At 46.5% G+C, this 26,663-nt stretch overlaps 1 protein-coding gene across 1 annotated transcript in view; it reads left to right on the forward strand.

Annotated features, from left to right (window-relative positions):
* Positions 1–26,663, forward strand: part of LOC143804273 (calpain-8-like) — a 53,421-nt gene that overhangs the window by 24,286 nt on the left and 2,472 nt on the right. The window contains exons 12-19 of the mRNA XM_077282207.1: positions 2,273–2,478; positions 2,570–2,612; positions 3,174–3,275; positions 19,736–19,793; positions 19,923–19,987; positions 22,773–22,841; positions 24,124–24,202; positions 24,373–24,489. Of these exons, the coding sequence (XP_077138322.1) occupies positions 2,273–2,478; positions 2,570–2,612; positions 3,174–3,275; positions 19,736–19,793; positions 19,923–19,987; positions 22,773–22,841; positions 24,124–24,202; positions 24,373–24,489 (739 nt within the window). The remainder of the gene's footprint in view (positions 1–2,272; positions 2,479–2,569; positions 2,613–3,173; positions 3,276–19,735; positions 19,794–19,922; positions 19,988–22,772; positions 22,842–24,123; positions 24,203–24,372; positions 24,490–26,663) is intronic.

Raw genomic sequence — 26,663 nt, forward strand, 5'->3', positions numbered from 1 at the left:
CGCATACAAATACATTTTGTTCTAAAAAGATGAAACAGAGCAAAAATATCACAAAACTCACCAAACATTTTGTGCCGTTTTGATTAATTTGGTGCAAAGTTAAAAAAAAAAAAAAGGATAGAAAGATGACTAAAACAAACAAAAACAATTAATAATTCAAGACTACAGAGTTAAATCATAAAATAACATTCTGTCCGCGTTCAGCCACCAGTAGAGGGAGCTCATACTGCATGCTCACTGTATAATAACCCCTTAATGACCTGGTCGCGTGAGGGCTGTATGGGGCAGATGGAAGCTGTGTTTCACAGCCAGCATCTATCGCCAACAACATGATCTGTTCGCTACAGTTTAACCATTTAAATACTGCTGTCAATCACGGATATAAATATCGATCAGCACTCAAAAAAAACAAGCCCAGAATATTATTTTTGTACAAAGTTCAGATTTTTTTAAACTACTAAAATAATAAAAAATTCTATTTGGTTTGGTATCGCTGTATTTATACTTACCTAAGCACAATATTGAAAGTGTCAGAACTCTGTTGTCAGAGTACTCGGGGCCAGGGGCTCCTTCCCTGTCCCTAACGCTAGAGGAGCCCTAGCTATCCCTGCTCCCCAGATTACTTCTGATGGTGAAGATGCAGGGGCCAAATACCTTGCTGAACTACTGAATCAGTCCTATATCTGTTCCTCTCCCCGAAAAGAGAAGTGGGGACTAATAGTGTATGTGTGTATATATATATATACATATACATATACACATATATATATATATATATATATATATATATATATACACATATACATACACACACAAACTAGAGTAACTAGGGAGGACGTACAGGGATAAATCAAAGATAACAACAATCATACACATATGCACTCACAGACAATGGTGCGAAACACAGAGGAGAAAAGGAAAGAAAACCAAATAGAAGAGGGTGAGCATTTGCACACAGCAGAAACACCAAGCAACAGTCTCAGATCAACACTCCAAATGCCTCTACCAACAACCAGCACCTCCACTCCACACCAGGCAGTACAAGACTAACACTGGCAATCCAGATTGCCAGAGGCCAGTATATATATGGGAGAGGGGAGTGGTCAACACTGAACAGCTGAGATTATCCAAGCAGGAAGCTACAGAGACTCTAAGCTGAACATATTAACCCCTGCACTGCTAACAGAAACCTGCACCATTTAATAGGAAGGGCTTCTACTGTAATTAGTGGAGGAGTAGGACAAATCAGACGCTGCGGTCTTATGGCTCCTCTCTGTCCCCGTAAACCTGTGACCGAAAGGTTACTTTTACTGCATAATGAATGCAGTAAAAATAAAACCCAAAATTTCAAAGGTGCATTTATTTTTCACCATTTCCACCCAGATGGAATTTTTTGCCCAGTTTTTCAGTACATTGTATGGCAAAGTGAATGGTGTCATTAAAAACTCCTCCCGCAAAAAAGCTAGTTCTCATATGTCAAACTTTGCCAGGGGAAAAAAAAAATGTTATGGTTCTTGACATAAAAGAAAGAAATTAAGGAAAGAAAAAAATTGTGAGATGCTGCAGTGTTTAACAGTATATCGTGAGCTCCCTCTAGTCGTGGAAGGTAGAAATTAACCATTTGTTAAAAGTGGTCAAAACTCAGCTTTCATAAAATATATAGCTCCAAATCTAATAAAGATATCCTAAAATAATCAGTCACCAGAGAATGCTGGATTTAAGGGGACGTATTGACTTTAAAGGCTACCTTGATTTGCCGAGCTGCTAGACAAGTGGGCTTGCTTCATTATTGCACTTGCACCACTTTTTTTTTGCTAAGTTTTGATGGTTTTTTTTTTGCCTGTTTTTCATTTGTTTGGAATTCTTCTTTTAATTTACACCTTTTTTAAAACTCTATCTTATGTGTTCACTTTTTGGGGTTTCTAGGTGTTTTTGTCTGATTCATGACGAAATTCATGATTCATCTGAAACGAATACATTGTGGAAAAAAAAAAGTGGCCCAAAATACGGTATACTCCGGTTATCTTCGGGAGCGATTTTAGGCACATCAGATATTTTTGAGCAAATTAGGAAAACTTTTGAGGTTTTTTTACAATTAAAAAGTTGCAAAAAAAAAAAAGTCAAAAGCAAAAAAAAAAAAAAGAAAATTTTTGATTTTGCACGAAATTCATTTCTTTGCCCATTGACGTCTCTTAGAGGAAGAAATGGCGGCAGCTTATGTAGAGGAGACCATATGTCTGTAATATACATTGTTCTCCATGATTTCCTCAAGGCTTCATTCAGTGTTCAAATGGGGAAAGATTTCTTCAAGAAGTACAAGGACGTCGCTCATACGGACAACTACAAGAACCTCCGCGAGGTGTCCAAGCGTTTCCAGCTCCCGATCGGAAAATACGTGGTTGTCCCTGCAACCTTTTATCCGGCTCAGGAGGCAGATTTCTGTCTACGCGTCTTCACGGAGAGAGATGCCGAAGCTCTGTAAGTTAGACCCTTTTTTTTCAATGTATTTTTTAATTTTTTTTACTAATTTTTGTGTTTTTTTAATTAATTATTTATTTATTTATTTTAGAGAAATTGGCAACGTGGTGGTCGCTAATGTCATTGAAGTACAGGTGAAGTCAGAAGAATTCTGGTTTTGTACTAAGATATTAATGACCTCTCCTAAAGATGGGTAATCAATAGGAAATCAATGGAGAACAGCTCCATACACCATGTAGTGGCCATTCTTGGGTATTGCGGATCAACTGCTATTGAAATGAATGTGATCTTGGCTGCAATACCATGAATGGCCACTAGAGAGTATATGGCGCTGTGCTGTAACGGCTCTGTACACTATTTTCATCCGCCACCGTAGGAGCTGCAAACAGTTGCTTGACTAGGGTGTTAGGTGTCAGACCCCTGGTGATTAGAGATTAATGGATAGGTCATCAATATATACGATTTGAACAACCCCTTTAATCTATATTTAATCATCACACCGATTGCTAAATTTTTGATGCACTGTAATAACTGAGTAATAGTCAGGAAGTGTTATCTATATAAAAAATGCCTAAAGTAGAAACATGGTTAAAAAGACAAACTAGGATTGTATACACGTCAAATGCAAAAGCTGTAAAAAGGCCTCCACCTACCATGTGCCATTTGTAAAATCGAGGTTTCCTTGTGTGCCACAGGAACCAAAACTGAGTGCGACGGCGTCCTCTGTCCTAGAACAGCTATTGAGTGTAATCCCTGATACAGAATGTCAGAATGGAGCAGTGGAGCCAGGTGAAGAGGTAACCAGCATTTATTGTAATAGGCCAATTACACACAGGGAATATGGACACATCTACTATATAATTGTCTAAGGGTCACTTCCGTCTTTCTGTCTTTCTTTCTGTCTGTCACGGATATTCATTGGTCGCGGCCTCTGTCTCTCATGGAATCCAAGTCTCTGATTGGTCGTGGCAAAACGCCCACGACCAATCAGCGACGCTCACAGTCCGGAAGAAAATGGCCGCTCCTTACTCCCCGCACTCAGTGCCCGGCGCCCGCATACACCCCTCCGGTCACCGCTCACACAGGGTTAATGCCGGCGGTAACGGACCGCGTTATGCCGTGGGTAACGCACTCCGTAACCGCTGCTATTAACCCTGTGTGTCTCCAATTTTTTACTATTGATGCTGCCTATGCAGCCTATATACAACGTGGGCTCTGCAATGTACAACGTGGGCTGCACAATATACAACGTGGACTGCGCAATATACTGCGTGGGCTGCGCAATATACTACGTGGGCTGCCCAATATACAACGTGGACTGCGCAATATACTGCCTGGGCTGCGCAGTATACTACGTGGACTGCGCAATATACTGCATGGGCTGCGCAATATACAACGTGGGCTGCGCAATATGCAACGTGGGCTGCGCAATATACAACGTGGGCTGTTAAGGACCTGGTGGTTAGGTACACCTGGAATGACCTGATGGTTAAACTAGAAGGCAGGACGAGCTCTGGGAAGTGGGAACTCTGCTGACCGCAAATCCTAATCCTATAACACACACACTAGAAATAGCTGTGGAGCGTACCTAACTCTCCCTAGACGCCTCTTCACAGCCTAAGAGCTAACTACCCCTAAAGATAGGAAATAAGCCTTTCCTTGCCTCAGAGAAAATTCCCCAAAGGTAAAGGCAGCCCTCCACATATATTAACTGTGAGTTAAGAGGAAAGTCACAAACACAGGGATGAAACAGGTTTCAGCAAAGGAGGCCAGACTTACTAGATAGACTGAGGATAAGAAAGGGATCTATGTGGTCAGCACAAAAAACTACAAAAAGCCACGCAGAGTGTGAAAAAAGACCCCCGCACCGACTCACGGTGCGGAGGTGCCACTCTGCAACCCAGAGCTTCCAGCTAGCAAGGCAATATCATGTTAGCAAGCTGGACTAGAACTTAGCAAGTACAAAGAAATATATTCAGTACACAATGAACAACAAATGAACTAGCAGGGACTTAGCTTCTGCTGGAGAAGACAGGTCATCAGAAAGATCCGAGAGAGATCTGAACCAGTGCTAATACATTGACAGCTGGCATGGAGTAATGATCTGAGTGGAGTTAAATAGAGAAGCCAACCCAGCCACAAACGAGGGCAGCTGAGGAAGCAACCTCAGAACCAGCAGTTCCACTCACAGCCACCAGAGGGAGTCCACGGACAGAACTCGCCGAAGTATCATTCATGACCACAGGAGGGAGTTCAAGAACGGAATTCACAACAGTACCCCCCCCTTGAGGAGGGGTCACCGAACCCTCACCAGAGCCCCCAGGCCGATCAGGACGAGCCAAATGAAAGGCACGAACCAACTCGGCCGCATGGACATCGGAGGCAAAAACCCAGGAATTATCCTCCTGACCATAGCCCTTCCATTTGACCAGGTACTGAAGTTTCCGTCTCGAAATGCAAGATTCCAAAATCTTCTCCACCACATACTCCAACTCCCCCTCGACCAACACCGGAGCAGGAGGGTCAACGGAGGGAACCATAGGCGCCACATATCTCCGCAACAACGACCTATGGAACACATTATGGATGGCAAAAGAAGCTGGAAGGGTCAAACGAAACGACACAGGATTGAGAATTTCAGAAATCTTATAAGGACCAATGAAACGAGGCTTAAACTTAGGAGAAGAAACCTTCATAGGGACATAACGAGACGACAACCAAACCAAATCCCCAACACGAAGTCGGGGACCAACACAGCGACGGCGGTTGGCGAAACGTTGAGCCTTCTCCTGGGGCAATGTCAAATTGTCCACTACATGAGTCCAAATTTGCTGCAACCTGTCCACCACAGAATCCACACCAGGACAGTCCGAAGGCTCAACCTGCCCTGAAGAAAAACGAGGATGAAAACCAGAATTACAAAAAAAAGGCGAAACCAAGGTAGCCGAACTGGCCCGATTATTAAGGGCGAACTCAGCCAATGGCAAGAAGGTCACCCAATCATCCTGATCAGCAGAAACAAAGCATCTCAGATAGGTCTCCAAAGTCTGATTAGTTCGTTCGGTTTGGCCATTTGTCTGAGGATGGAAAGCCGAAGAGAAAGACAAATCAATGCCCATCTTAGCACAAAAGGACCGCCAAAACCTTGAAACAAACTGGGAACCTCTGTCCGACACGATGTTCTCTGGAATGCCATGCAAACGAACCACATGCTGGAAAAATAGTGGAACCAAATCAGAGGAGGAAGGTAATTTAGGCAAGGGTACCAAATGGACCATCTTAGAGAAGCGATCACAAACCACTCAGATGACCGACATCCTTTGAGAGACAGGGAGATCTGAAATAAAATCCATGGAAACATGCGTCCAAGGCCTTTTCGGGACTGGCAAGGGCAAAAGTAACCCACTGGCACGAGAACAGCAGGGCTTGGCCCGAGCACAAGTCCCACAAGACTGCACAAAAGAACGCACATCCCGTGGCAAGGAAGGCCACCAAAAGGACCTAGCCACCAAATCTCTGGTACCAAAAATCCCAGGATGACCAGCCAACACCGAACAATGAACCTCAGAGATAACTCTACTAGTCCATCTATCAGGGACAAACAGTTTTTCTGCTGGACAACGGTCAGGTCTATCAGCCTGAAACTCCTGCAGCGCCCGCCGCAAATCAGGTGAGATGGCAGACAGAATTACCCCCTCTTGGAGAATACCAGCCGGCTCAGGAACTCCCGGGGAATCAGGCACAAAACTCCTTGAAAGGGCATCGGCCTTCACATTCTTAGAACCCGGAAGGTATGAAACCACAAAATTGAAACGGGAGAAAACCAGCGACCATCGAGCCTGTCTAGGATTCAACCGCTTGGCAGACTCGAGATAAGTCAGATTTTTGTGATCCGTTAAGACCACTACGCGATGCTTGGCTCCCTCAAGCCAATGTCGCCACTCCTCGAACGCCCACTTCATAGCCAACAACTCCCGATTGCCAACATCATAATTACGCTCAGCAGGCGAAAACTTTCTAGAAAAGAAAGCACATGGCTTCATCACAGAGCCATCAGAAGATCTTTGAGACAAAACAGCCCCTGCTCCAATCTCAGAAGCATCAACCTCGACCTGAAAAGGGAGCGAAACATCTGGCTGACACAACACAGGGGCCGAAGAAAAACGACGTTTCAACTCCCAAAAAGCCTCAACGGCCGCAGAGGACCAATTCACCACATCAGCACCTTTCTTGGTCAAATCAGTCAACGGTTTAACAACACTAGAAAAATTAGCGATGAAGCGACGGTAAAAATTAGCAAAGCCCAAGAATTTCTGAAGGCTCTTCACAGATGTAGGCTGAGTCCAATCATAAATGGCCTGAACTTTAACAGGATCCATCTCGATAGTAGAAGGGGAAAAAATGAAACCCAAAAAGGAAACCTTCTGAACTCCGAAGAGACATTTAGACCCCTTCACAAACAAATAATTAGCACGAAGAACCTGGAACACCATTCTGACCTGCTTCACATGAGACTCCCAATCATCCGAAAAGACCAAAATATCATCCAAATATACAATAATGAATCTATCCAAATACTTTCGGAAGATGTCATGCATAAAGGACTGAAACACAGATGGAGCATTAGAAAGCCCGAATGGCATCACCAGGTACTCAAAATGGCCCTCGGGCGTATTAAATACTTTTTTCCATTCATCGCCCTGTTTAATACGCACCAGATTATACGCCCCTCGAAGATCTATCTTGGTGAACCAACTAGCCCCCTTAATCCGAGCAAACAAATCAGACAGTAGAGGCAAAGGGTACTGAAATTTGACCGTGATTTTATTGAGAAGGCGGTAATCTATACAAGGTCTCAGAGAACCATCCTTCTTGGCCACAAAAAAGAACCCTGCTCCCAATGGTGACGACGACGGGCGAATATGCCCTTTCTCCAAGGACTCCTTTATATAACTCCGCATAGCGGCGTGTTCTGGCACAGATAAATTGAAAAGTCGTCCCATAGGAAATTTACTACCAGGAATCAAATTAATAGCACAATCACAATCCCTATGAGGAGGTAGGGCACTGGATTTGGGCTCATCGAATACATCTCGGTAATCCGACAAAAACTCAGGGACTTCAGAAGGAGTAGAAGGAGAAATTGACAACAACGGAACGTCACCATGTACCCCTTGACAACCCCAACTGGACACAGACATTGATTTCCAATCCAATACTGGATTATGGACCTGTAGCCATGGCAAACCCAACACGACCACATCATGCAAATTATGCAACACCAAAAAGCGAACATCTTCCTGATGTGCAGGAGCCATGTGTAGCGCCCCCACTGCCGCAGGGCCGAGGGGTACCCGGTACCGGGCCTCTGAGTCTCTGCTCTGGGGTTGTCACGGTGGCTAGACCCGGTCCGTGACCCTGCTGAGGGGCGCCCAATGAAAGGTGTGGATGGTGGTGGTAGTGCGGTGCAGTGCTGGTCACAGTAAATAACGAGGACACCAGGTTGCAGTCTCTTTACCTCTTTACTGAAGGCTCCAGGATCCTCAGTCCGGAATACGGTTAACCAGGCTGCGCAAGTCCGTCCGGTCCGATGGCACCTCCAGAGTTCCCTTTGCAGGTGGAAATCTGTGCCTACCTTCTAGCGCTTGTGTGTTGTGGTCCTCCCCTGCTGTGCTTACGGGATAGTCCCCACAACTGTTGTGTCTGTTTCTGAAGTTCCCTCACAACTCGATTCTGATGTTCTTCTTCGTCCCCCAGGTGATATGGCTAGGACGCACCCGTATGACGGGTAGGCTCGGAGCTCTTCCTGGACCCTAGTGTCACCCTTCTCCTGTTGTTGCCCCCTATGTCTTCGTAGGTGATTTGTGTGAGACAGCCCGCCTATAGCTGACTGTCCTGCCGTAGGTTTGAAGTATTGCTTGGAGCCTAGTACTTCCTCGGCGTTCCGGCCACCGGCTACGCGCCTCAGTAGGATGTTGCCTCGTCTTACAGCACGACTCCTACTGGTATTTCTCCATGTTGCGTTAATCTCGTTTCTCACTCAGCACAATAAACCTCGCTTCTTGTCCTTTCTTAGGGCACCGCCGCTATCTCGTGCAGGCGCGGTCCCGTAACATTCTCTCAGTTCGCTAGGTCTCTGCCAGGATCCCACCCCTGACAGGGACCCCCCTGAGTCTCTCCCCGCAACACCCTCTGCCACAGGATGTTGCCTGTTCGATTCCCAGTCAGCTTCTCTCTAACTTCCTATCCAACCCCCAGTTTTACCAGATTGTGAGGAGTGGCCTAATACATAGTACCCTTAGCTCCCCCTGGAGGCCAGACTGTGAAGTGTATTGGTGTCTGTGATACCTGGTCAGGTGGACTCCTTCAGTGCCATCAGACGTACCATAGCCCCCCTTAGCGGCGGAGCATCAGTACTGCAACGACCAGGACTCTGGGGCGCTGCACTCCCCCCCGGTTAAATCCAGTACTCCTGGACTGGGAAGAAAACAACAATACATGTCAGCAAAAAGACATACAATTTTGAAATGCAATAACAATAAGTAAGTTTGAACAGAGCTTACCTTTATGGGAGGTGAGGACACTTGAACGTTACAAACATGGTTAAATATTTTAAATAACATACTATAAATAACTTCTCTTACCCAACCGGGTATTCTACTAAGTGCAAATTTTTGAACAATAACTTAACATTGCCTTTAAGGATGTACACGCTAAATCCACTAAAGACCTTCTTATAAAACACTATAAGGCTAATCAACTTTTCCTTCATTTTCCATCCTTACATCTGCAGGACCGCCTGTCTATCTGCCCCAGGCCTACTGCCTCTCGTTCTGTTGCAGGACCGCCCCTTTCGCCCGGGCCTACTGCCTTTCTGCTACTATACACAGTATAGAACTTATCTTCCACCTCTCAGTTCAGGATCACCGAGCCATCTCTGTATGGCTCCTAGGAAGACTCACCGATTAACCCCATCTGGGTTCACTTCCTGTCCTCATTCTTCTAGCAACATCATTAAACATTTCTTACTATCAACTGTCTGACTACATATAACTTTACATGTAAGCATTATCACTATTTCTCTTAAGGCATCATTATACTTTAAGTGCTATGGGTGAACGTTCCCTTTAAGAGGGGACTAAGTCTCTATGAGGTAGTGCAACTTCTCAAGCTGCAAGTCCGTGTGCAGCAAGGACTCCAGTACTGCTTCCAGGAACAGTTTCTTCGCAAAGAGTCCTTTCTTTTATAAAACCAGTAGAGGGCACCCTTAAGAAGGTGCAAACTATTTACAAGGAGTTTGTAATCATGCAGTGTTCATGATCCAGCAGTTCTTTCAACAATGATAAAACAGGAAACAAAAACAAAAAGCAGAAGAAGGGATCCCGGGTAAACAAAGGGATCCCTTTAAGAGTTAACCTGATCGGGTTATAGCAGCAAGAGGACAAACAGTTAACTATTTACATATCCATGGCATCGAGGTTTACTCTCGCTCTGGCGGCCGTAGCTCCGCATAGACCTCGCTCGGCAAGGTGATCGGCGAGATCGGGGCCTTTAAGAAGTGCTCCATACCCGTGGCCCGATCCCAGGGTGTAAAGCGCCGGAGTCTATAGGTCCCAGGGAGAGGGGGTAACGCGACGGGGTCTATCAGCAGGTCCTCTGCTGGCGAGGCAGGGTCGTTCTTCATACCTGCTTTAGACGCGGTCCCTCTGGTGCCGATCTGCTCCGTCTCCGCTGGGATCTGGAACGCTGGTTGCAGGGCCTTGCGCTGCGACGTTGTCATCTCCGTTTGCAGCATCTCGCTTTCCGGCAGAGCCTTGCTTTCTGGCTTCGGAGCGCTGCAACTTCTTTCTTGCTCCGGACCAGACGAGGCTGCCGACAGATGTCTGGTGAGGCTCCCGATGAAGGTCTTCTTCCACCCGGCCTCAGTGCTCAGCTGCGTCCGCAGGAGTTGGTCGCTGAGCTCATCCACTCCGGCCGGCAGGAAGTCCGTATCAGCGGTGGAGGCCTGGTCACGGTGTCCCTCCGGGTAGCTGGGGGAGTCCTCTGCTCCGACCCCACGCTCCGGTTCCGGGCAGCTCGCCATGGCGTCCTCCACGTGGTTCGCTTCCTCTTCCTCGTCCTTTTCCCGCTCTCTCCTTCGTGGGCGGTTTCATTTTCTCTGTCTCCGCCCACCATTGAGAATCAGGAGGCGGATCTCGGCTGCTGACGGACACGTCCTCACGGTGCAGAAATAATTAGACTGGGCGGCCATTGTCTTTCGCGCTCTTCAGCTTGTCCACGCCTACTCCACGCCCCTCTTCTTCTCCTGCGCTCTCCTCAGCGCTGTAATGGCGACGGGTTTTGGCGGGAACTTTTGGCGGCAAGTGGCAATACACAGTGCCTTCAATAAGTCACAGTCCAAGCACAACAAATCACAGTTCCAAGGCACACATGACCTGATTCTTCAGGCTTAAGTAGATCCTGTTCGTGACGCCAAATTGTAGCGCCCCCACTGCCGCAGGGCCGAGGGGTATCCGGTACCGGGCCTCTGAGTCTCTGCTCTGGGGTTGTCACGGTGGCTAGACCCGGTCCGTGACCCTGCTGAGGCGCGCCCAATGAAAGGTGTGGATGGTGGTGGTAGTGCGGTGCAGTGCTGGTCACAGTAAATAACGAGGACACCAGGTTGCAGTCTCTTTACCTCTTTACTGAAGGCTCCAGGATCCTCAGTCCGGAATACGGTTAACCAGGCTGCGCAAGTCCGTCCGGTCCGATGGCACCTCCAGAGTTCCCTTTGCAGGTGGAAATCTGTGCCTACCTTCTAGCGCTTGTGTGTTGTGGTCCTCCCCTGCTGTGCTTACGGGATAGTCCCCACAACTGTTGTGTCTGTTTCTGAAGTTCCCTCACAACTCGATTCTGATGTTCTTCTTCGTCCCCCAGGTGATATGGCTAGGACGCACCCGTATGACGGGTAGGCTCGGAGCTCTTCCTGGACCCTAGTGTCGCCCTTCTCCTGTTGTTGCCCCCTATGTCTTCGTAGGTGATTTGTGTGAGACAGCCCGCCTATAGCTGACTGTCCTGCCGTAGGTTTGAAGTATTGCTTGGAGCCTAGTACTTCCTCGGCGTTCCGGCCACCGGCTACGCGCCTCAGTAGGATGTTGCCTCGTCTTACAGCACGACTCCTACTGGTATTTCTCCTTGTTGCGTTAATCTCGTTTCTCACTCAGCACAATAAACCTCGCTTCTTGTCCTTTCTTAGGGCACCGCCGCTATCTCGTGCAGGCGCGGTCCCGTAACGTTCTCTCAGTTCGCTAGGTCTCTGCCAGGATCCCACCCCTGACAGGGACCCCCCTGAGTCTCTCCCCGCAACACCCTCTGCCACAGGATGTTGCCTGTTCGATTCCCAGTCAGCTTCTCTCTAACTTCCTATCCAACCCCCAGTTTTACCAGATTGTGAGGAGTGGCCTAGTACATAGTACCCTTAGCTCCCCCTGGAGGCCAGACTGTGAAGTGTATTGGTGTCTGTGATACCTGGTCAGGTGGACTCCTTCAGTGCCATCAGACGTACCATAGCCCCCCTTAGCGGCGGAGCATCAGTACTGCAACGACCAGGACTCTGGGGCGCTGCACATGCACATGGTCAATTGAGTCCAGTACTGAGGCTTATTCTTGGCCAAAGGCGTAGCATCAATTCCCCTTAATGGAATAGGATACTGCAAGGGCTCCAAGAAAAAACCACAGAGCCTGGCAAACTCTAAGTCCATCAAATTCAGGGCAGCGCCTAAGTCCACAAATGCCATAACAGAGTAGGACGACAAAGAGCAAATCAGAGTAACGGACAAAAGAAATTTAGGCTGTACAGTACCAATGGTGACGGACCTAGCGAACCGCTTAGTGCGCTTAGGACAATCAGAGATAGCATGAGTGGGGTCACCACAGTAAAAACACAGCCCATTCTGACGTCTGTGTTCTTGCTGTTCAGCTCTGGTCAAAGTCCTATCACATTGCATAGGCTCAGGCCTCTGCTCAGAAGACACCGCCAAATGGCGCACAACCTTGCGTTCACGCAAGCGCCGATCGATCTGAATGGCCAAGGACATTGATTCATTCAGACCAGCAGGCGTGGGAAACCCCACCATAACATCCTTAAGGGCTTCAGAAAGACCTTTTCTGAAAATTGCTGCAAGGGCACTCATTCCACTGAGTGAGCACAGACCACTTTCTAAACTCCTGGCAATATACCTCCGCTTCATCCTGACCTTGACACAAAGCTAGCAAGATTTTCTCTGCCTGATCCACAGAGTTAGGTTCGTCATAAAGCAATCCAAGCGCCAGAAAAAACGCATCTACATTAAGCAATGCAGGATCTCCTGGTGCAAGGGAGAATGCCCAGTCTTGTGGGTCGCCACGTAACAAAGAAATAATGATTTTTACTTGCTGAATGGGGTCACCAGAGGAGCGGGGTTTCAAAGCAAGAAACAGTTTACAATTATTTTTGACATTCAGAAATTTTGATCTATCTCCAAAAAACAAATCAGGAATTGGAATTCTAGGCTCTAACATAGGATTCTGAACTAAATAATCTTGAATGCTTTGTACCCTCGCAGTGAGGTGATCAACACAAGAGGACAGACCTTGAATGTCCATATCTACACCTGAGTCCTGAACCACCCAGAGGTTAAGGGGAAAAGAAAGACAAAACACACTGCAGAGAACAAAAAATGGTCTCAGAACTTCTCTTATCCCTCTATTGAGATGCATTAACACTTTGTGGGCCAGCTGTACTGTTATGGACCTGGTGGTTAGGTGCACCTGGAATGACCTGATGGTTAAACTAGAAGACAGGACGAGCTCTGGGAAGTGGGAACTCTGCTGACCGCAAATCCTAATCCTATAACACACACACTAGAAATAGCTGTGGAGCGTACCTAACTCTCCCTAGATGCCTCTTCACAGCCTAAGAGCTAACTACCCCTAAAGATAGGAAAATAAGCCTTTCCTTGCCTCAGAGAAAATTCCCCAAAGGTAAAGGCAGCCCCCCACATATATTAACTGTGAGTTAAGAGGAAAGTCACAAACACAGGGATGAAACAGGTTTCAGCAAAGGAGGCCAGACTTACTAGATAGACTGAGGATAAGAAAGGGATCTATGTGGTCAGCACAAAAAACTACAAAAAGCCACGCAGAGTGTGCAAAAAGACCCCCGCACCGACTCACGGTGCGGAGGTGCCACTCTGCAACCCAGAGCTTCCAGCTAGCAAGGCAATATCATGTTAGCAAGCTGGACTAGAACTTAGCAAGTACTAAGAAATATATTCAGTACACAATGAACAACAAATGAACTAGCAGGGACTTAGCTTCTGCTGGAGTAGACAGGTCATCAGAAAGATCCGAGAGAGATCTGAACCAGTGCTAATACATTGACAGCTGGCATGGAGTAACGATCTGAGTGGAGTTAAATAGAGAAGCCAACCCAGCCGCAAACGAGGGCAGCTGAGGAAGCAACCTCAGAACCAGCAGTTCCACTCACAGCCACCAGAGGGAGTCCACGGACAGAACTCGCCGAAGTATCATTCATGACCACAGGAGGGAGTTCAAGAATGGAATTCACAACAGTGGGCTGTGCAATGTACAACGTGGGCTGCGCAATATACTACATGGGCTGCGCAATATACTACGTGGGCTGCACAATATACAACGTGGGCTGCACAATATACAACGTGGGCTGCGTAATATACAACGTGGGCTGCGCAATATACTACGTGGGTTGCGCAATGTACAACGTGGGCTGCGCAATGTACAACGTGGGCTGTGCAATGTACTACGTGGGCTGCGCAATGTACAATGTGGGCTGCGCAATGTACAACGTGGGCTGCGCAATATACTACGTGGGCTGCGCAATATACTACGTGGGCTGCGCAATATACTACGTGGGATGCACAATGTACAACGTGGGCTGCGCAATATACAACGTGGGCTGCGCAATATACTACGTGGGCTGCGCAATACACTACTTGGGCTGCGCAATGTACAACGTGGGCTGCGCAATGTATAACGTGGGCTGCGCAATGTACTATGTGGGCTGCGCAATGTACTACGTGGGCTGCGCAATATACAACGTGGGCTGCGCAATATACTACGTACGCTGCGCAATGTACTACGTGGGCTGCGCAATGTACTGCATTGGCTGCGCAATGTACTGCGTTGGCTGCGCAATGTACTGCGTTGGCTGCGCAATGTACTGCGTTGGCTGCGCAATGTACTGCGTGGGCTGCGCAATGTACTGCGTGGGCTGCACAATATACTCCGTGGGCTGCGCAATATACTACGTGGGCTGTGCTATACACTACGCATACATATTTTAGAATACCCGATGCGTTAGAATCGGGCCACCATCTAGTAGTATACATATTACTGTATAATGGTGACTGTATAAATCTACATGTAGTGAACTCTTTTATTATAAAAATACAAACCATACAATCAATAAATAGCAAAAATCAAAACCCCAGCAATAGCAATTGTCTGAGTCCAACATTACCCCCCCCAGTCTAAAGCAAAGTCCGAGTCCAGCATAACTGCCCTCAGTCAAAGCAACCCCGCAAAAGAAAACAAACTGCCTTCTTCTTTCTCAGAGAAGCTTCCTCCATCTTTCTTTCTTATGCTGTTTTCTGTCTTTTACTCGTCTTTTCACTTTTTGATTCATCCAGATCTCCTCCTCCCCAGGTTACCTCACCCAAGGACAGAAGAAACATTTTATTAATACACGCGCACATACACACTTCATACCAAACCTGACAAAGAAAACTCTGGTCTATCGCCCAAAAAGAAACATCATAGCCACCTGGCTTAAACTCATCTATCTAATTCACACACACAATTTTTTTTTTTTTTTTTTTTACACAGCAAATACAACTATAAACAACCTACCACTAAACCCCTCCCTCCCGCCACTAACCCCCCCACCCACACACACACACACAATACAAAAATAAGCTCACCGAGTAACTCATAACCTCTTGCTTACAGGTGCATTAACCCTGAAAGCCACAGGATCATCAATACACCGTACAATACAATGCTACATAACTCTCTATATTACAACACTTACCCAGAGCCAGGATTGGTGCCTCTGAGCCCTATATCAGTAATTCACTTCTGCAAAACAAAAATCTGATAGTGAAAAGCCCCAGCCCGCCACCAGGAAACCAGAGATGACAGGCTTCTACCCTAACAATCCTTACCCTACCAGCCGTCCCTACCTGTCTAGACATCTGCCCCTATTTATCTACCTACCTTTCCCTGTCTCTCCCTGCCTGACCCTACTACCCTACCTAACTCACCGCGTGCCTACCTAACTGTCCCTGGACTGTTCCTATCCTGTCCCTAACTATCTACCTGTCCCTACTGAAGCTATCTACCTGTCCCTATCATTTACCTGCTTATCTTACCCCTAGGTACATTAAATGAGAACCCTCTCCAGAGAAGAGAGGCCCTCGCTGCACCTAGCCTGTCATACTCCAGAGAGCGCACCTTCACCAGGCCACCCAGAATGTTCCTAACAACCTCGTCCTGGAGGAGGATTTTCTGCTGAGTTGACACTAAGCACCGTGCGTTCCACGTGTAAAACCTGACGACTAAACTGACTAGAAATAAAGTGCCCCGATCTCGGCCACCCAGGGATCCGAATGCCCCATACGCCCACTCCGCATAGGAAAGGTGTGCCAGCCGAGGCCAGCCTATGGAAGCACCCACCCTGTTGTAGACCCCTGTATTAAAAGGACACTGAAGGAGGAAGTGCTCCATGCTTTCCAGCGTGTCGCAACACACCTCACGGGGACAACCCCAATCATCAGCGTTCCTACACTTCAGGTTGTCCCTTACATACAGTTTCCCAGTTTGGAAGCAGCGCCAAGCCAAGTCCCAAAACTTCAAGGGGACCCGTGTAGAATTCAATAACCTCAGCCCACCCTCCAGATCCCGACTTGGGCAGTCTTTGTGCACCAGAGGCTTCTGGAAATGGGTCAACAGGACCCTCCTGTCAAGGAATTTCCTCGACATGGTCCTGATCTCCCACATTCTCATACCCCACCGGCGGATCACCTTCAGAACCGGGGTAACGTAAGTCGGGAGATGCCCATGTGGTGTGCGCAGGTCCTTCACTTGTCCTCCTGTCTTCCATTCCTGGAAGAAGGGTCGAAGCCATCCCCTGCAGGAGAATACCCAAGGAGGAGCCCTCTCTGACCAGAGGTTGGCGATGTTAGTCTTGACAAAAGTGTTTATTAGAAACACCACTGGGTTGACCATACCCAACCCTCCTAGTCTCCTTGTGCGATATGTGACCTCCCGCTTGACTAGGTTCAGCCTATTTCCCCATAACATCTGGAAAAACAGGCTGTAGACCCGTGTCCAGAGCGGCTCTGGCAACATGCAGACACTGCCCAGGTATTAACAAGGGTAGCAAAAAAACCTTAACCAGGCTAATCCTTTCCCTCAGGGTCAAAGACCAATCCTTCCATTGGTCCACCTTCTGGGCGGCGATCTTAAGTCTGCCCTCCCAATTTTGCTGGGGGTAGTCCCCAGGGCCAAATTCGATGCCTAGGATTTTTGCCAATGCATGGAGCTCTGGAAGAGTGTCCGGGAAACCAAAACTAGGGTCTCCCCCTCCCAGCCAGAAACTCTCACACTTTTCCTGATTAATTCTGGACCCAGAAGCCTCCGAGTAGCGATCAACCTCAGACATGACCCACTCCGCCTCCTCACCCGAGGACACGAAAAGGGAGACGTCATCGGCATACGCTACCACCCTCAGAGTGGCTTCCGGGGCTACCTGGTCCATCCTGACTTCCGCCAACGGCCCACTCTCAATCCTCCTTAAAAGGGGATCTATCGCGAACACGTATAACAGCGGGCTCAAAGGACAGCCCTGGCGGACCCCACACCCAACCTCAAAAGGGCGGCCAGACCAACCATTCACGAGCGGGAAAGTCTCTGCCCCCGCGTACAAGATCTTTAGCCAATTTACAAACCCCCCAGGCAGATCGTACCTCAGAAGGATGGACCAGAGGTAATCGTGGTTAACCCGATCAAAAGCCTTCGCTTGGTCTAAAGACAGCAAGTACCCCTTCCAGTGACCTGCCCTGCCCTGCTCCACTGCCTCTCGGACACCGAGCACAGCACTAAACGTACTGTGGCCTGGAACAGAGCAGTGCTGGGCCCCCGAAAGGAGCCGGGGTGCAAACTTCACCAGCCGTTTGAACAGCACCTTTGCCAGAACCTTCCGGTCCGTATTGAGAAGCACTATGGGATGCCAATTCTCAATAGGGGACGAATCCTTACCATTTGACAGGATAATCAGGGCCGACTGCCTCATTGACCGGGAAAGAGCACCCGAGGAGAGACACTCGTTAAACACCTCAGTCAAGAGGGGGACCAAGGAGTCCCTAAAGGTCTTATAAAACTCGGATGTTAAGCCATCCGGACCTGGCGATTTCTTAGACCAAAGCCCATCAATAGCCAGTCGCACTTCCTCTTCCCTGATTGGTTCTGTCAAAACGTGAAGCGAGGGGTCATCCCCTGGCTCAGGGATGGCCTCGGCCAGGAAAGCCGACATCACGTTATGATCCAGATCCCTCTTCCCCAAGAGCTGTGAGTAGAAACATCTGATCACCTCCAGGATCCCTGATTTGGATCTGTTCAGGGAACCCGTATCGTACCGACCAAACCTGTCACCACCTTACAACTCACTGACATCTTTCAGTTTCTGTAGGGGTCAGGCGAGCGGTACCTCCCGAAATCCCTCTCAAAAACCAAAGATGTGTGCCTATCGTACTGACACCTCTTGAGTAAAGACTCCTCACTGTCACCTCCAGCCGAGACGAGATGTTCGAGTTTCCTCCTCAGTTCCTGATACAGGCGGTACCTGCTCAGGCTCCTGAGGCTCGAGAGCTGGCGGAAGAAACTCGCAGCCCGATCCTTAAACATCTCCCACCACTCTGACTTATCGCTATAGAGATCCAAAAGCGGTACCTGGCTCTGAAGAAAGTCCTCAAAGGATTGTCTTATCTCTGCTTCTTCCAAGAGGGACAAATTCAGCTTCCATAGTCCCCTTCCCATCCGAGGGGTTTCTGAAACATTCAGAGAAAAAGAAATCAGACAGTGATCAGAGAACTCCACCTCAACAACGGACACTGCAGAAGAGATGGCTTCCTCCTTTAAAAAAAACCTGTCTATCCTAGACCTACAATTACCTCTATGAAAGGTGAAACCACAGTGACCTGGGGTGTGCCAGATGTGGATATCCACCAGGCAAGCATCACTAGCTATGCTATTAAGAGTATTGCTATCATAAGCCAGCCGGTCAATGGAGCCTCCCCTATCACGAAGCCTTGTGACAGTGTTAAAGTCACCTCCAAAGACCACCTGCCGACTCGTAAAAAGATAGGGCTTAAACTTCAGGAAGAGACATTTACAGTCCCACTTTGACTGCGGACCATAGATGTTAATGAGCCGAAGCTCCTGTCCCCTCATGAAGACGTCTAAGACCAGGCATCTCCCCATTTCTACCTCGATAACTCTCCGGAATTCAACTGATGCAGTCTTAAAAAGGACTGCCACCCTGCTACACGACTCGGCCGCAAGAGACCAGTACGAAGACCTGCACCTCCACTCGCTCTCCGCCTTGCGTATGGCCCCCATATCCGTAAGCCTGGTCTCCTGCAAAAACAAAATTTCAGCCTCAAATCGGGTGAGAAAGTCAAAGGCCGCAAATCTAGCCACATCAGACTTCATACTAGCGACATTAATGGTCGCTAGAGTCAATGGGGTGGGTGCCGCCATCATGAGTGATCGAGTTAGATGGCCTTTTTCTTCCCCCCACCCATTTTCCTAGCCCGCTCATCTCCGGACGATGACTGTATAAATCTGTATGTAGTGAGCTCCTCCTAGTGGTGACTGTATAAATCTGTATTTAGAGAGCTCCTCTAGTGGTGGCTGTATAAATCTGTATGTAGTGAGCTCCCCCTAGTGATGGCATACAATAAGAATGATCATATTTCAAATAATAAGACAAAACACCTACCGCTATACAAATGTGTTATAAAAGCTAATCAGGTTAATGAATATTTGACAAATATTTGACAAATGGAATTGTGGACTAAAAAGCATTATGATGGACATTAATATTAATATGTGCAGAGTAAATTTGGCAGAGCTCTGCTTATGGTGGGGTCTATTCTGAATCACACCAATAATAACACCCATTTTATACAAATTTTCCTAGAAATCTGAATTCAATGCAGAGGATCTAAAAAGTGTCCTAAACAAGTTATTGTCCAATCGTAAGTTATTTTCTTCGACTATCTATCTATTATTTATCTATCTATTTATCTATCTATCTATCTATCTATCTATCTATTTATCTATCTGTCTACTGTATCGCTACTATATCTATTTTCCCACTGTTACAGGTGATGACATCAAGTCAGATGGCTTCAGTCTGAAAACCTGTAAAGAAATGATTAATCTCCTGGATGTATCCTTCCATAATTGCAATAAATATTCAGTAACTAACTATTAATACTATGTATTTCAGCTTCAGAGGGATTAAAGGTACCTTCACACGAAGCGACGCTGCAGCGATAGCGACAACGATGTCGATCGCTGCAGCGTCGCTGTTTGGTCGCTGGAGAGCTGTCACACAGACCGCTCTCCAGCGATCAACTATGCCGAGGTCCCCTGGTAACCAGGGTAAACATCGGGTAACTAAGCGCAGGGCCGCGCTTAGTAACCCGATGTTTACCCTGGTTACCAGCGTAAAATCTAAAAAAAACAAACAGCACATACTTACATTCACGTCCCCCTGCGTCCACTTCCTGACTGACTGAGCGTCGTACAGTGAGAGCAGAGCGGTGACGTCACCGCTGTGCTGCTTTCACTTTCACTTTGCGGCGCTGAGTCAGAGGAGGAAGCAGACTGCAGGGGACGCAATGTGAGTATGTGCTGTTTGTTTTTTTTACATTTTACGCTAGTAACCAGGGTAAACATCGGGTAACTAAGCGCGGCCCTGCGCTTAGTAACCCGATGTTTACCCTGGTTACCAGTGTAAAATATCGCTGGTATCGTTGCTTTTGCTTTCAAACACAACGATACACAGCGATCGGACGACCAAATAAAGTTCTGGACTTTATTCAGCGACCAGCGACATCACAGCAGGATCCTGATCGCTGCTGCGTGTCAAACGAAACGATATCGCTAGCGAGGACGCTGCAACGTCACGGATTGCTAGCGATATCGTTATAATGTCGTTTCGTGTGAAGGTACCTTTACTTGCTGACAGGCAGCATTCAAAGGGTAAATCTTCCCACACAGGGGCTTGTTTACATGACTCAGCTCTGCTTTTTAGGCTATGTTCACACGATCCTTTTTTCGCTGCGGATCCGCAGCGGATTTGCAGCTGCGGATCCGCAGACGTTTTCCATGCAGGGTACAGTACAATGTTACCCTATGGAAAATGAAATCCGCTGTGCCCACTATCCTTTTTTCGGCTTGAAAATCAGCGCGGATTTTCAGCGGAAAAAAAGAAGTACCATGTCAATTCTGTCTGCGGATTCCGCAGCGGGTTTCCACCTGCACCAATAGGAAAATGCAGCTGGAAACCTGCAGTGGAATCCGCAGTAGAAAAACGACTGAAAACCGCAGTGAAAACCACCGCAGGTTTTGCACTGCGGTTTTCACAAATCAGGACCTGAAAATTCCGCAGCGAAAAAAGGATCGTGTGAACAAGCCCTTATGCATACGTTTTTGGAAAGAGCTGGAACAAGCTCCCCTGACAGTCAGCCAATGGCTGCAGCTGTAAGGGTATGTGCACACGTTCAGGTTTTTTCGCGTTTTTTTCGTGATAAAAATGCTATAAAAATGCATCCTATCATTTAGAATGCATTCTGCAATTTTTGTGCACATGATGCATTTTTTTCCGCGAAAAAAAACAACGCATCGCCGTAAAAAAAGCAGCATGTTCATTAATTTTGCGGATTTTTTGCGCTTTTCCCGCTATTTAATGCATTGGGGAAAAAACGTGAAAAAAGCGCAAAAAACGCATAAAAAACGCATGCGGATTTCTGGCAGAAATGTCCGGTTTTTGTCAGGAAATTTCTGCAAGAAATCCTGACATGTGCACATAGCCTTAGAGTGTCAGGAAAGAGAAGTCAGTAGAGGAAGGCAGACTGCAAAGAGGAGATGCTGATCTCCCTCTGACTGCTGGGTCTTAAAGGGACTGATGAAAAAGGAGGGGAGCTGACAGCCTTCAGATTGGAAGGACTCCTATTATACCTCAAGGAGAAAAAACAGGAGGAGAAGCACCGCTCCGTCCTAAGGCCAGCGTCACACTCCCGTAGAATACGGACAAGTGCTATGCGAGAAAACATCACATAGCACTCGGACCAGTGTAATCTATGGGGCAGCTCACATCACTGTATTTTTTCTCAGGCGTATTCGATGTGCGTGTAAAGTAGCAGCATGCTGCGATTGTACTCGTATATCGTCCGAGACTCCCCAATGCAAGTCTATGGGTGCGAGAAAAACTCGGACGCCACATGGACCATCTATCTAGCTCACATTTTTCTCATTTCAGCCCTTTGAGCAATTTAATTCAATAGGGAAAATCAGTGAGAAACGTAAAACCATACACATGTTATACGGATACATGGGTGGGAGAAAATCGCATCATCGCATTGCAAACACATTACACGCGGATGACCATACGGAGAACACTCGTGCGACTCTCGGCAGGGAGACTGGGACCGATTTTCCATACGTTTAGTGTGACGCCGGCCTAAGTAAGGAATACTGAGTGAGGATTACCAGAGGGACAACCTGAGAACCAGTAAACTGAATGGATACGACAAGTCTACCTGTCTGTATGTATGGGTCAACCTTTGACCATGAGTGTAAATTTGACCACCAATTACCTACTATTTGTATATAGTTATTCACCTCATTATCCTTAGTAATAGACTGTTCTTTTCAAGTTAATGCTGCTTCTTCGTGATTGGGGATTAGATGCACAAAACATCCACCACCGCCATCATACTCTGCTTAAAGAAGCAGCTACTGTGCAAATCATCCTTCGTCACATTACCCTCTCCGATCTGTTCAGAGTTAGGATTCGCTTTTTCTTGTTTGTGACATAAGTTATTTGGAGTTGGCATCTGTGGGAATACATAAGTGAAAGTTTGTGACTTGGTGTCTCTGTAATCCCCTTGTTCACGCACCACGGGGGGCGACCAGACATGAAGACAACCTTAACTCTGGAATCACAGGTGGACAACACCGGGACGCTGAGCAGCGAAGAGTATAAAATCCTGTGGAGGAAGCTGGAGCATTACATGGTATTTCTATACTGTTAACTCTTTATGTGGCCAAGAAGTGCAAGTTGTCTTCTCAGGATGACAAGGACAACCTCCTCAATCATCTGGTTACTGTGGATCCGATTACTACAAGGATTACTACATACCGACCATTCAGATGAGTGGGCAGGCATGTAATTGTCGAGTTATGTCCCCAAGATATGGGGCTTCTACTTTGGAGCTGACTGATATGGATTATAAAGGGAGATCCCAAGAGGAAGACCCCCTTTATGACGTCCATATGTTTTCAGCATGTCTTAATGTTTTGTGAGGGGTAATCTCCTCTCCCTCTTAATGGGAAATACAAAGGCTCTGATGACCACCCTTAGGTTCATTAGTTCCTTAAAGAGGACCTTGTCATCCCATCAAACGTGGCCAGTTTTTCCCCACATATTATCCTTGCTGCTCCCTTGAGTATTGTGTTTTGTTTTCCCCTTAAAAATCCACCACACGGTTCCAGAGATATGGGCCTTTCCATTTAATGATAATTTTATGTTTATTTTTCTTTTACAAGGGTGTGTGGCTCACAGATTCTCTGGGGGCAGGTCTTTAGGTTGTGAGCAAGGCCGCTTTGGTAAAGACTATAAAATATAGTGTTTTGACCGCACTAAATAGATAGACCCATATCTTTGGATCTGTGTGGTGGATTTTTAAGAAAGAAGAAACAACGTAACACTCAGGGGAGCAGAGGGAGTAAAACAATATTAAACACTTTTGACCTCTTTAAGAACCTCACCCACATTGTATGAAAGCTATCTGAACCTTTTCGGGATAGGCCAACCATCAGATGTGTATGGGGGGTCTCCCAACTCTCCCCAACAGAAGATTGTGGGGGAGAGAAGGATCGGTTGTTGGAATTTTGGTCCCCGATCCTTTTGTTTTTTTTTGAGAAATAAGAGTCTGGCAGCGGCTTTCTCCTCTCTCCCTGTTAAAAATACATGAACGAGAAGTCGAGAAAAAGAGCTTTCTGCCAACAGTAATCTCATGTAGCTGGCCAGTTTTAGCACTGCCCTATTGTCCCTTGACTATCTGTCCATAGTTATGTGACTGCCGTGAAGATCGGTATCACCGGACATTTTGCCAGTAAGTCGGACCCAATACACAGGGGAAACATAACATTTTGAAATCCTCTTGGATGTCACCGCCATTTTTACAAAATTTTTGCAACTAACCATTGGGCACCAAACCCTCATTCTGTTACTTCTGTTAGATAACACCAACCTATTCTAGTTGTAAGTAAATTTACTACTAATTTGTATCACAGAAAATCTTCCTGGAAGCCGATGCCAACTTCTCTGGAACCATCGATGCCCATGAAATGCGGAACGCCCTACTCAAAGCTGGTGACTACAAAACTTTGTGAAATAATAAAAAGTTGAAGGAACAAACTGAGTAATGCCAAACGCAGGGCATGTGGGGATGGGTTGGGGGTATGAACAGCAAGAGAGAATTATTCACTGTCTGTAGAGCTCCAGATACATTGATGATAAAATAATCCGGGTTTTCCTCTTAGGCTTTAACCTTAATAACCGGATTCAGGAAGTTATTGTCCAGCGTTGCGTCTCCGGTGAACTGAATATCAACTTTGAAGACTTCATTGCATGCCTGATCCGCTTGGAGACCTTGTTTAGTAAGTAGTGACACTACCAGTGACATAACTAGAGTCCGATGGGCCCCAGTACAAAATTGTCAGATGTATGGGCCCTTGTAGCATTCTAAAATCCTATAAGGACATATGTGTTGCCCTCCCCCATTATGTAGTTATGTCCCCTATCCTGGGCACCTTCATAGTAAAATGTACCTCATCCTGGTATATATGTCCCTCATTCTGGGCCCCTTCCTGGTATATATGTCTCCTATACTGGGCCCATCCTGGTGTATATGTTCCCTATCGTGGTATATATGACACCTATCCTGGGCCCATCCTGGAATATATGTCTACCATCCTGGGCCCACCCTGGTGTATATATATATACCCTATCCTGATATATATGTTCCCTATACTGGGCCCATCCTGGTATATATGTCTCCTATTATGGTATGTAAGACACCCTTCCTGGAATATACAGTGGGTACATTTCATTGCAGCCATTTGGTAAATTCAAAAAGGTTCATTTTTCTCATTATTGTACACTCTGCACCCCACCCTGCATGGAAAGAAAACAGAAATGCAGACATTTTTGCAAATATATTAAAAAATAAAAACTGAAATATCACATGGTCATAAGTATTCAGACGCTTTGCTCAGACACTCGTGTTTAACCCCTTAAGCCCGAAGGGTGGTTTGCACGTTAATGACCGGGCCAATTTTTACAATTCTGACCACTGTCCCTTTATGAGGTTATAACTCTGGAACGCTTCAACGGATCTTGGCGATTCTGACATTGTTTTCTCGTGACATATTCTTCATGATAGTGGTAACATTTCTTCGATATAACTTGCGTTTATTTGTGAAAAAAATGGAAATTTGGCGAAAATGTTGAAAATTTTGCAATTTTCCAACTTTGAATTTTTATGCCCTTAAATCACAGAGATATGTCACACAAAATAATTAATAAGTAACATTTCCCACATGTCTACTTTACAGCAGCACAATTTTGGAACCAAAATTGTTTTTTGTTAGGGAGTTATAAGGGTTAAAAGTTGACCAGCAATTTCTCATTTTTACAACACCAATATTTTTTAGGGACCACATCACATTTGAAGTCATTTTGAGGGGTCTATATGATAGAAAATAACCAAGTGTGACACCATTCTAAAAACTGCACCCCTCAAGGCGCTCAAAACCACATTCAAGATGTTTATTAACCCTTCAGGTGTTTCACAGGAATTTTTGGAATGTTTAAAAAAAAAAATAGTACGATCAGATAGTACGTCATATGGGATTAAGGGGTTAAGTCACATGCTGTCCATTTCCTTGTGATCCTCCTTGGGATGGTTCTACTCTTTCATTGGAGTCCAGCTGTGTTTAATTAAACTGATAGGACTTGATTTGGAAAGACGCACACCTGTCTATATAAGATCTCACAGCTCATATTGCATGTCAGACCAAATGAGAATTATGAGGTCAAAGGCACTAGCCAAGGAGCTCAGAGACAGAATTGTGGCAAGGCATATCACATGGTCATAATTCTTCAGACCCTTTGCTCAGTATTGAGTAGAAGCACCTTTTGAGTTGGTACAGCCATGAATCTTCTTGGGAATGATGCAACAAGTTTTTCACACCTGGATTTGGGGATCCTCTGCCAGTCTTCCTTGCAGATCCTCTCTAGTTCCCTCAGGTTGGATGGTGAACGTTGGTGGACGCCACCTTCATGTCTCTCCAGAGATGCTCAATTGGGTTTAGGTCAGGGCTCTGGCTGGGACAGTCAAGAATGGTCAGAGTTGTTCTGAAACCACTCCTTTGTTATTTTAGCTGTGTGCTTAGGGTCATTGTCTTGTTGGAAGGTGAACCTTCTGCCAAGTCTGAGGTCCAGAGCACTCTGGAAGAGGTTTTCATCCAGGATATCTCTGTACTTGGCCGCATTCATATTTCCTTCAATGTCCCTGCAGCTGAAAAACATCCCCATAGCATGATGCTGCCACCACCATGTTTCACTGTTGGGATTGTATTGGGCAGGTGATGAGCAGTTCCTGGTTTTCTCCACACATACCGCTTAGAATTATCACCAAAAAGGTCTATCTTCGTCTCATCAGACCAGAGAATCTTATTTCTCATAGTCTGGGAGTCCTTCATGTGTTTTTTAGCAAACTCTTTGCGGTCTTTCATATGTCTTGCACTGAGGAGAGGCTTTCGTCGGGCCA

Source organism: Ranitomeya variabilis, chromosome 2 (genome assembly GCF_051348905.1).
Source record: "Ranitomeya variabilis isolate aRanVar5 chromosome 2, aRanVar5.hap1, whole genome shotgun sequence".
In the NCBI taxonomy this organism is placed as follows: Eukaryota; Metazoa; Chordata; class Amphibia; order Anura; family Dendrobatidae; genus Ranitomeya; species Ranitomeya variabilis.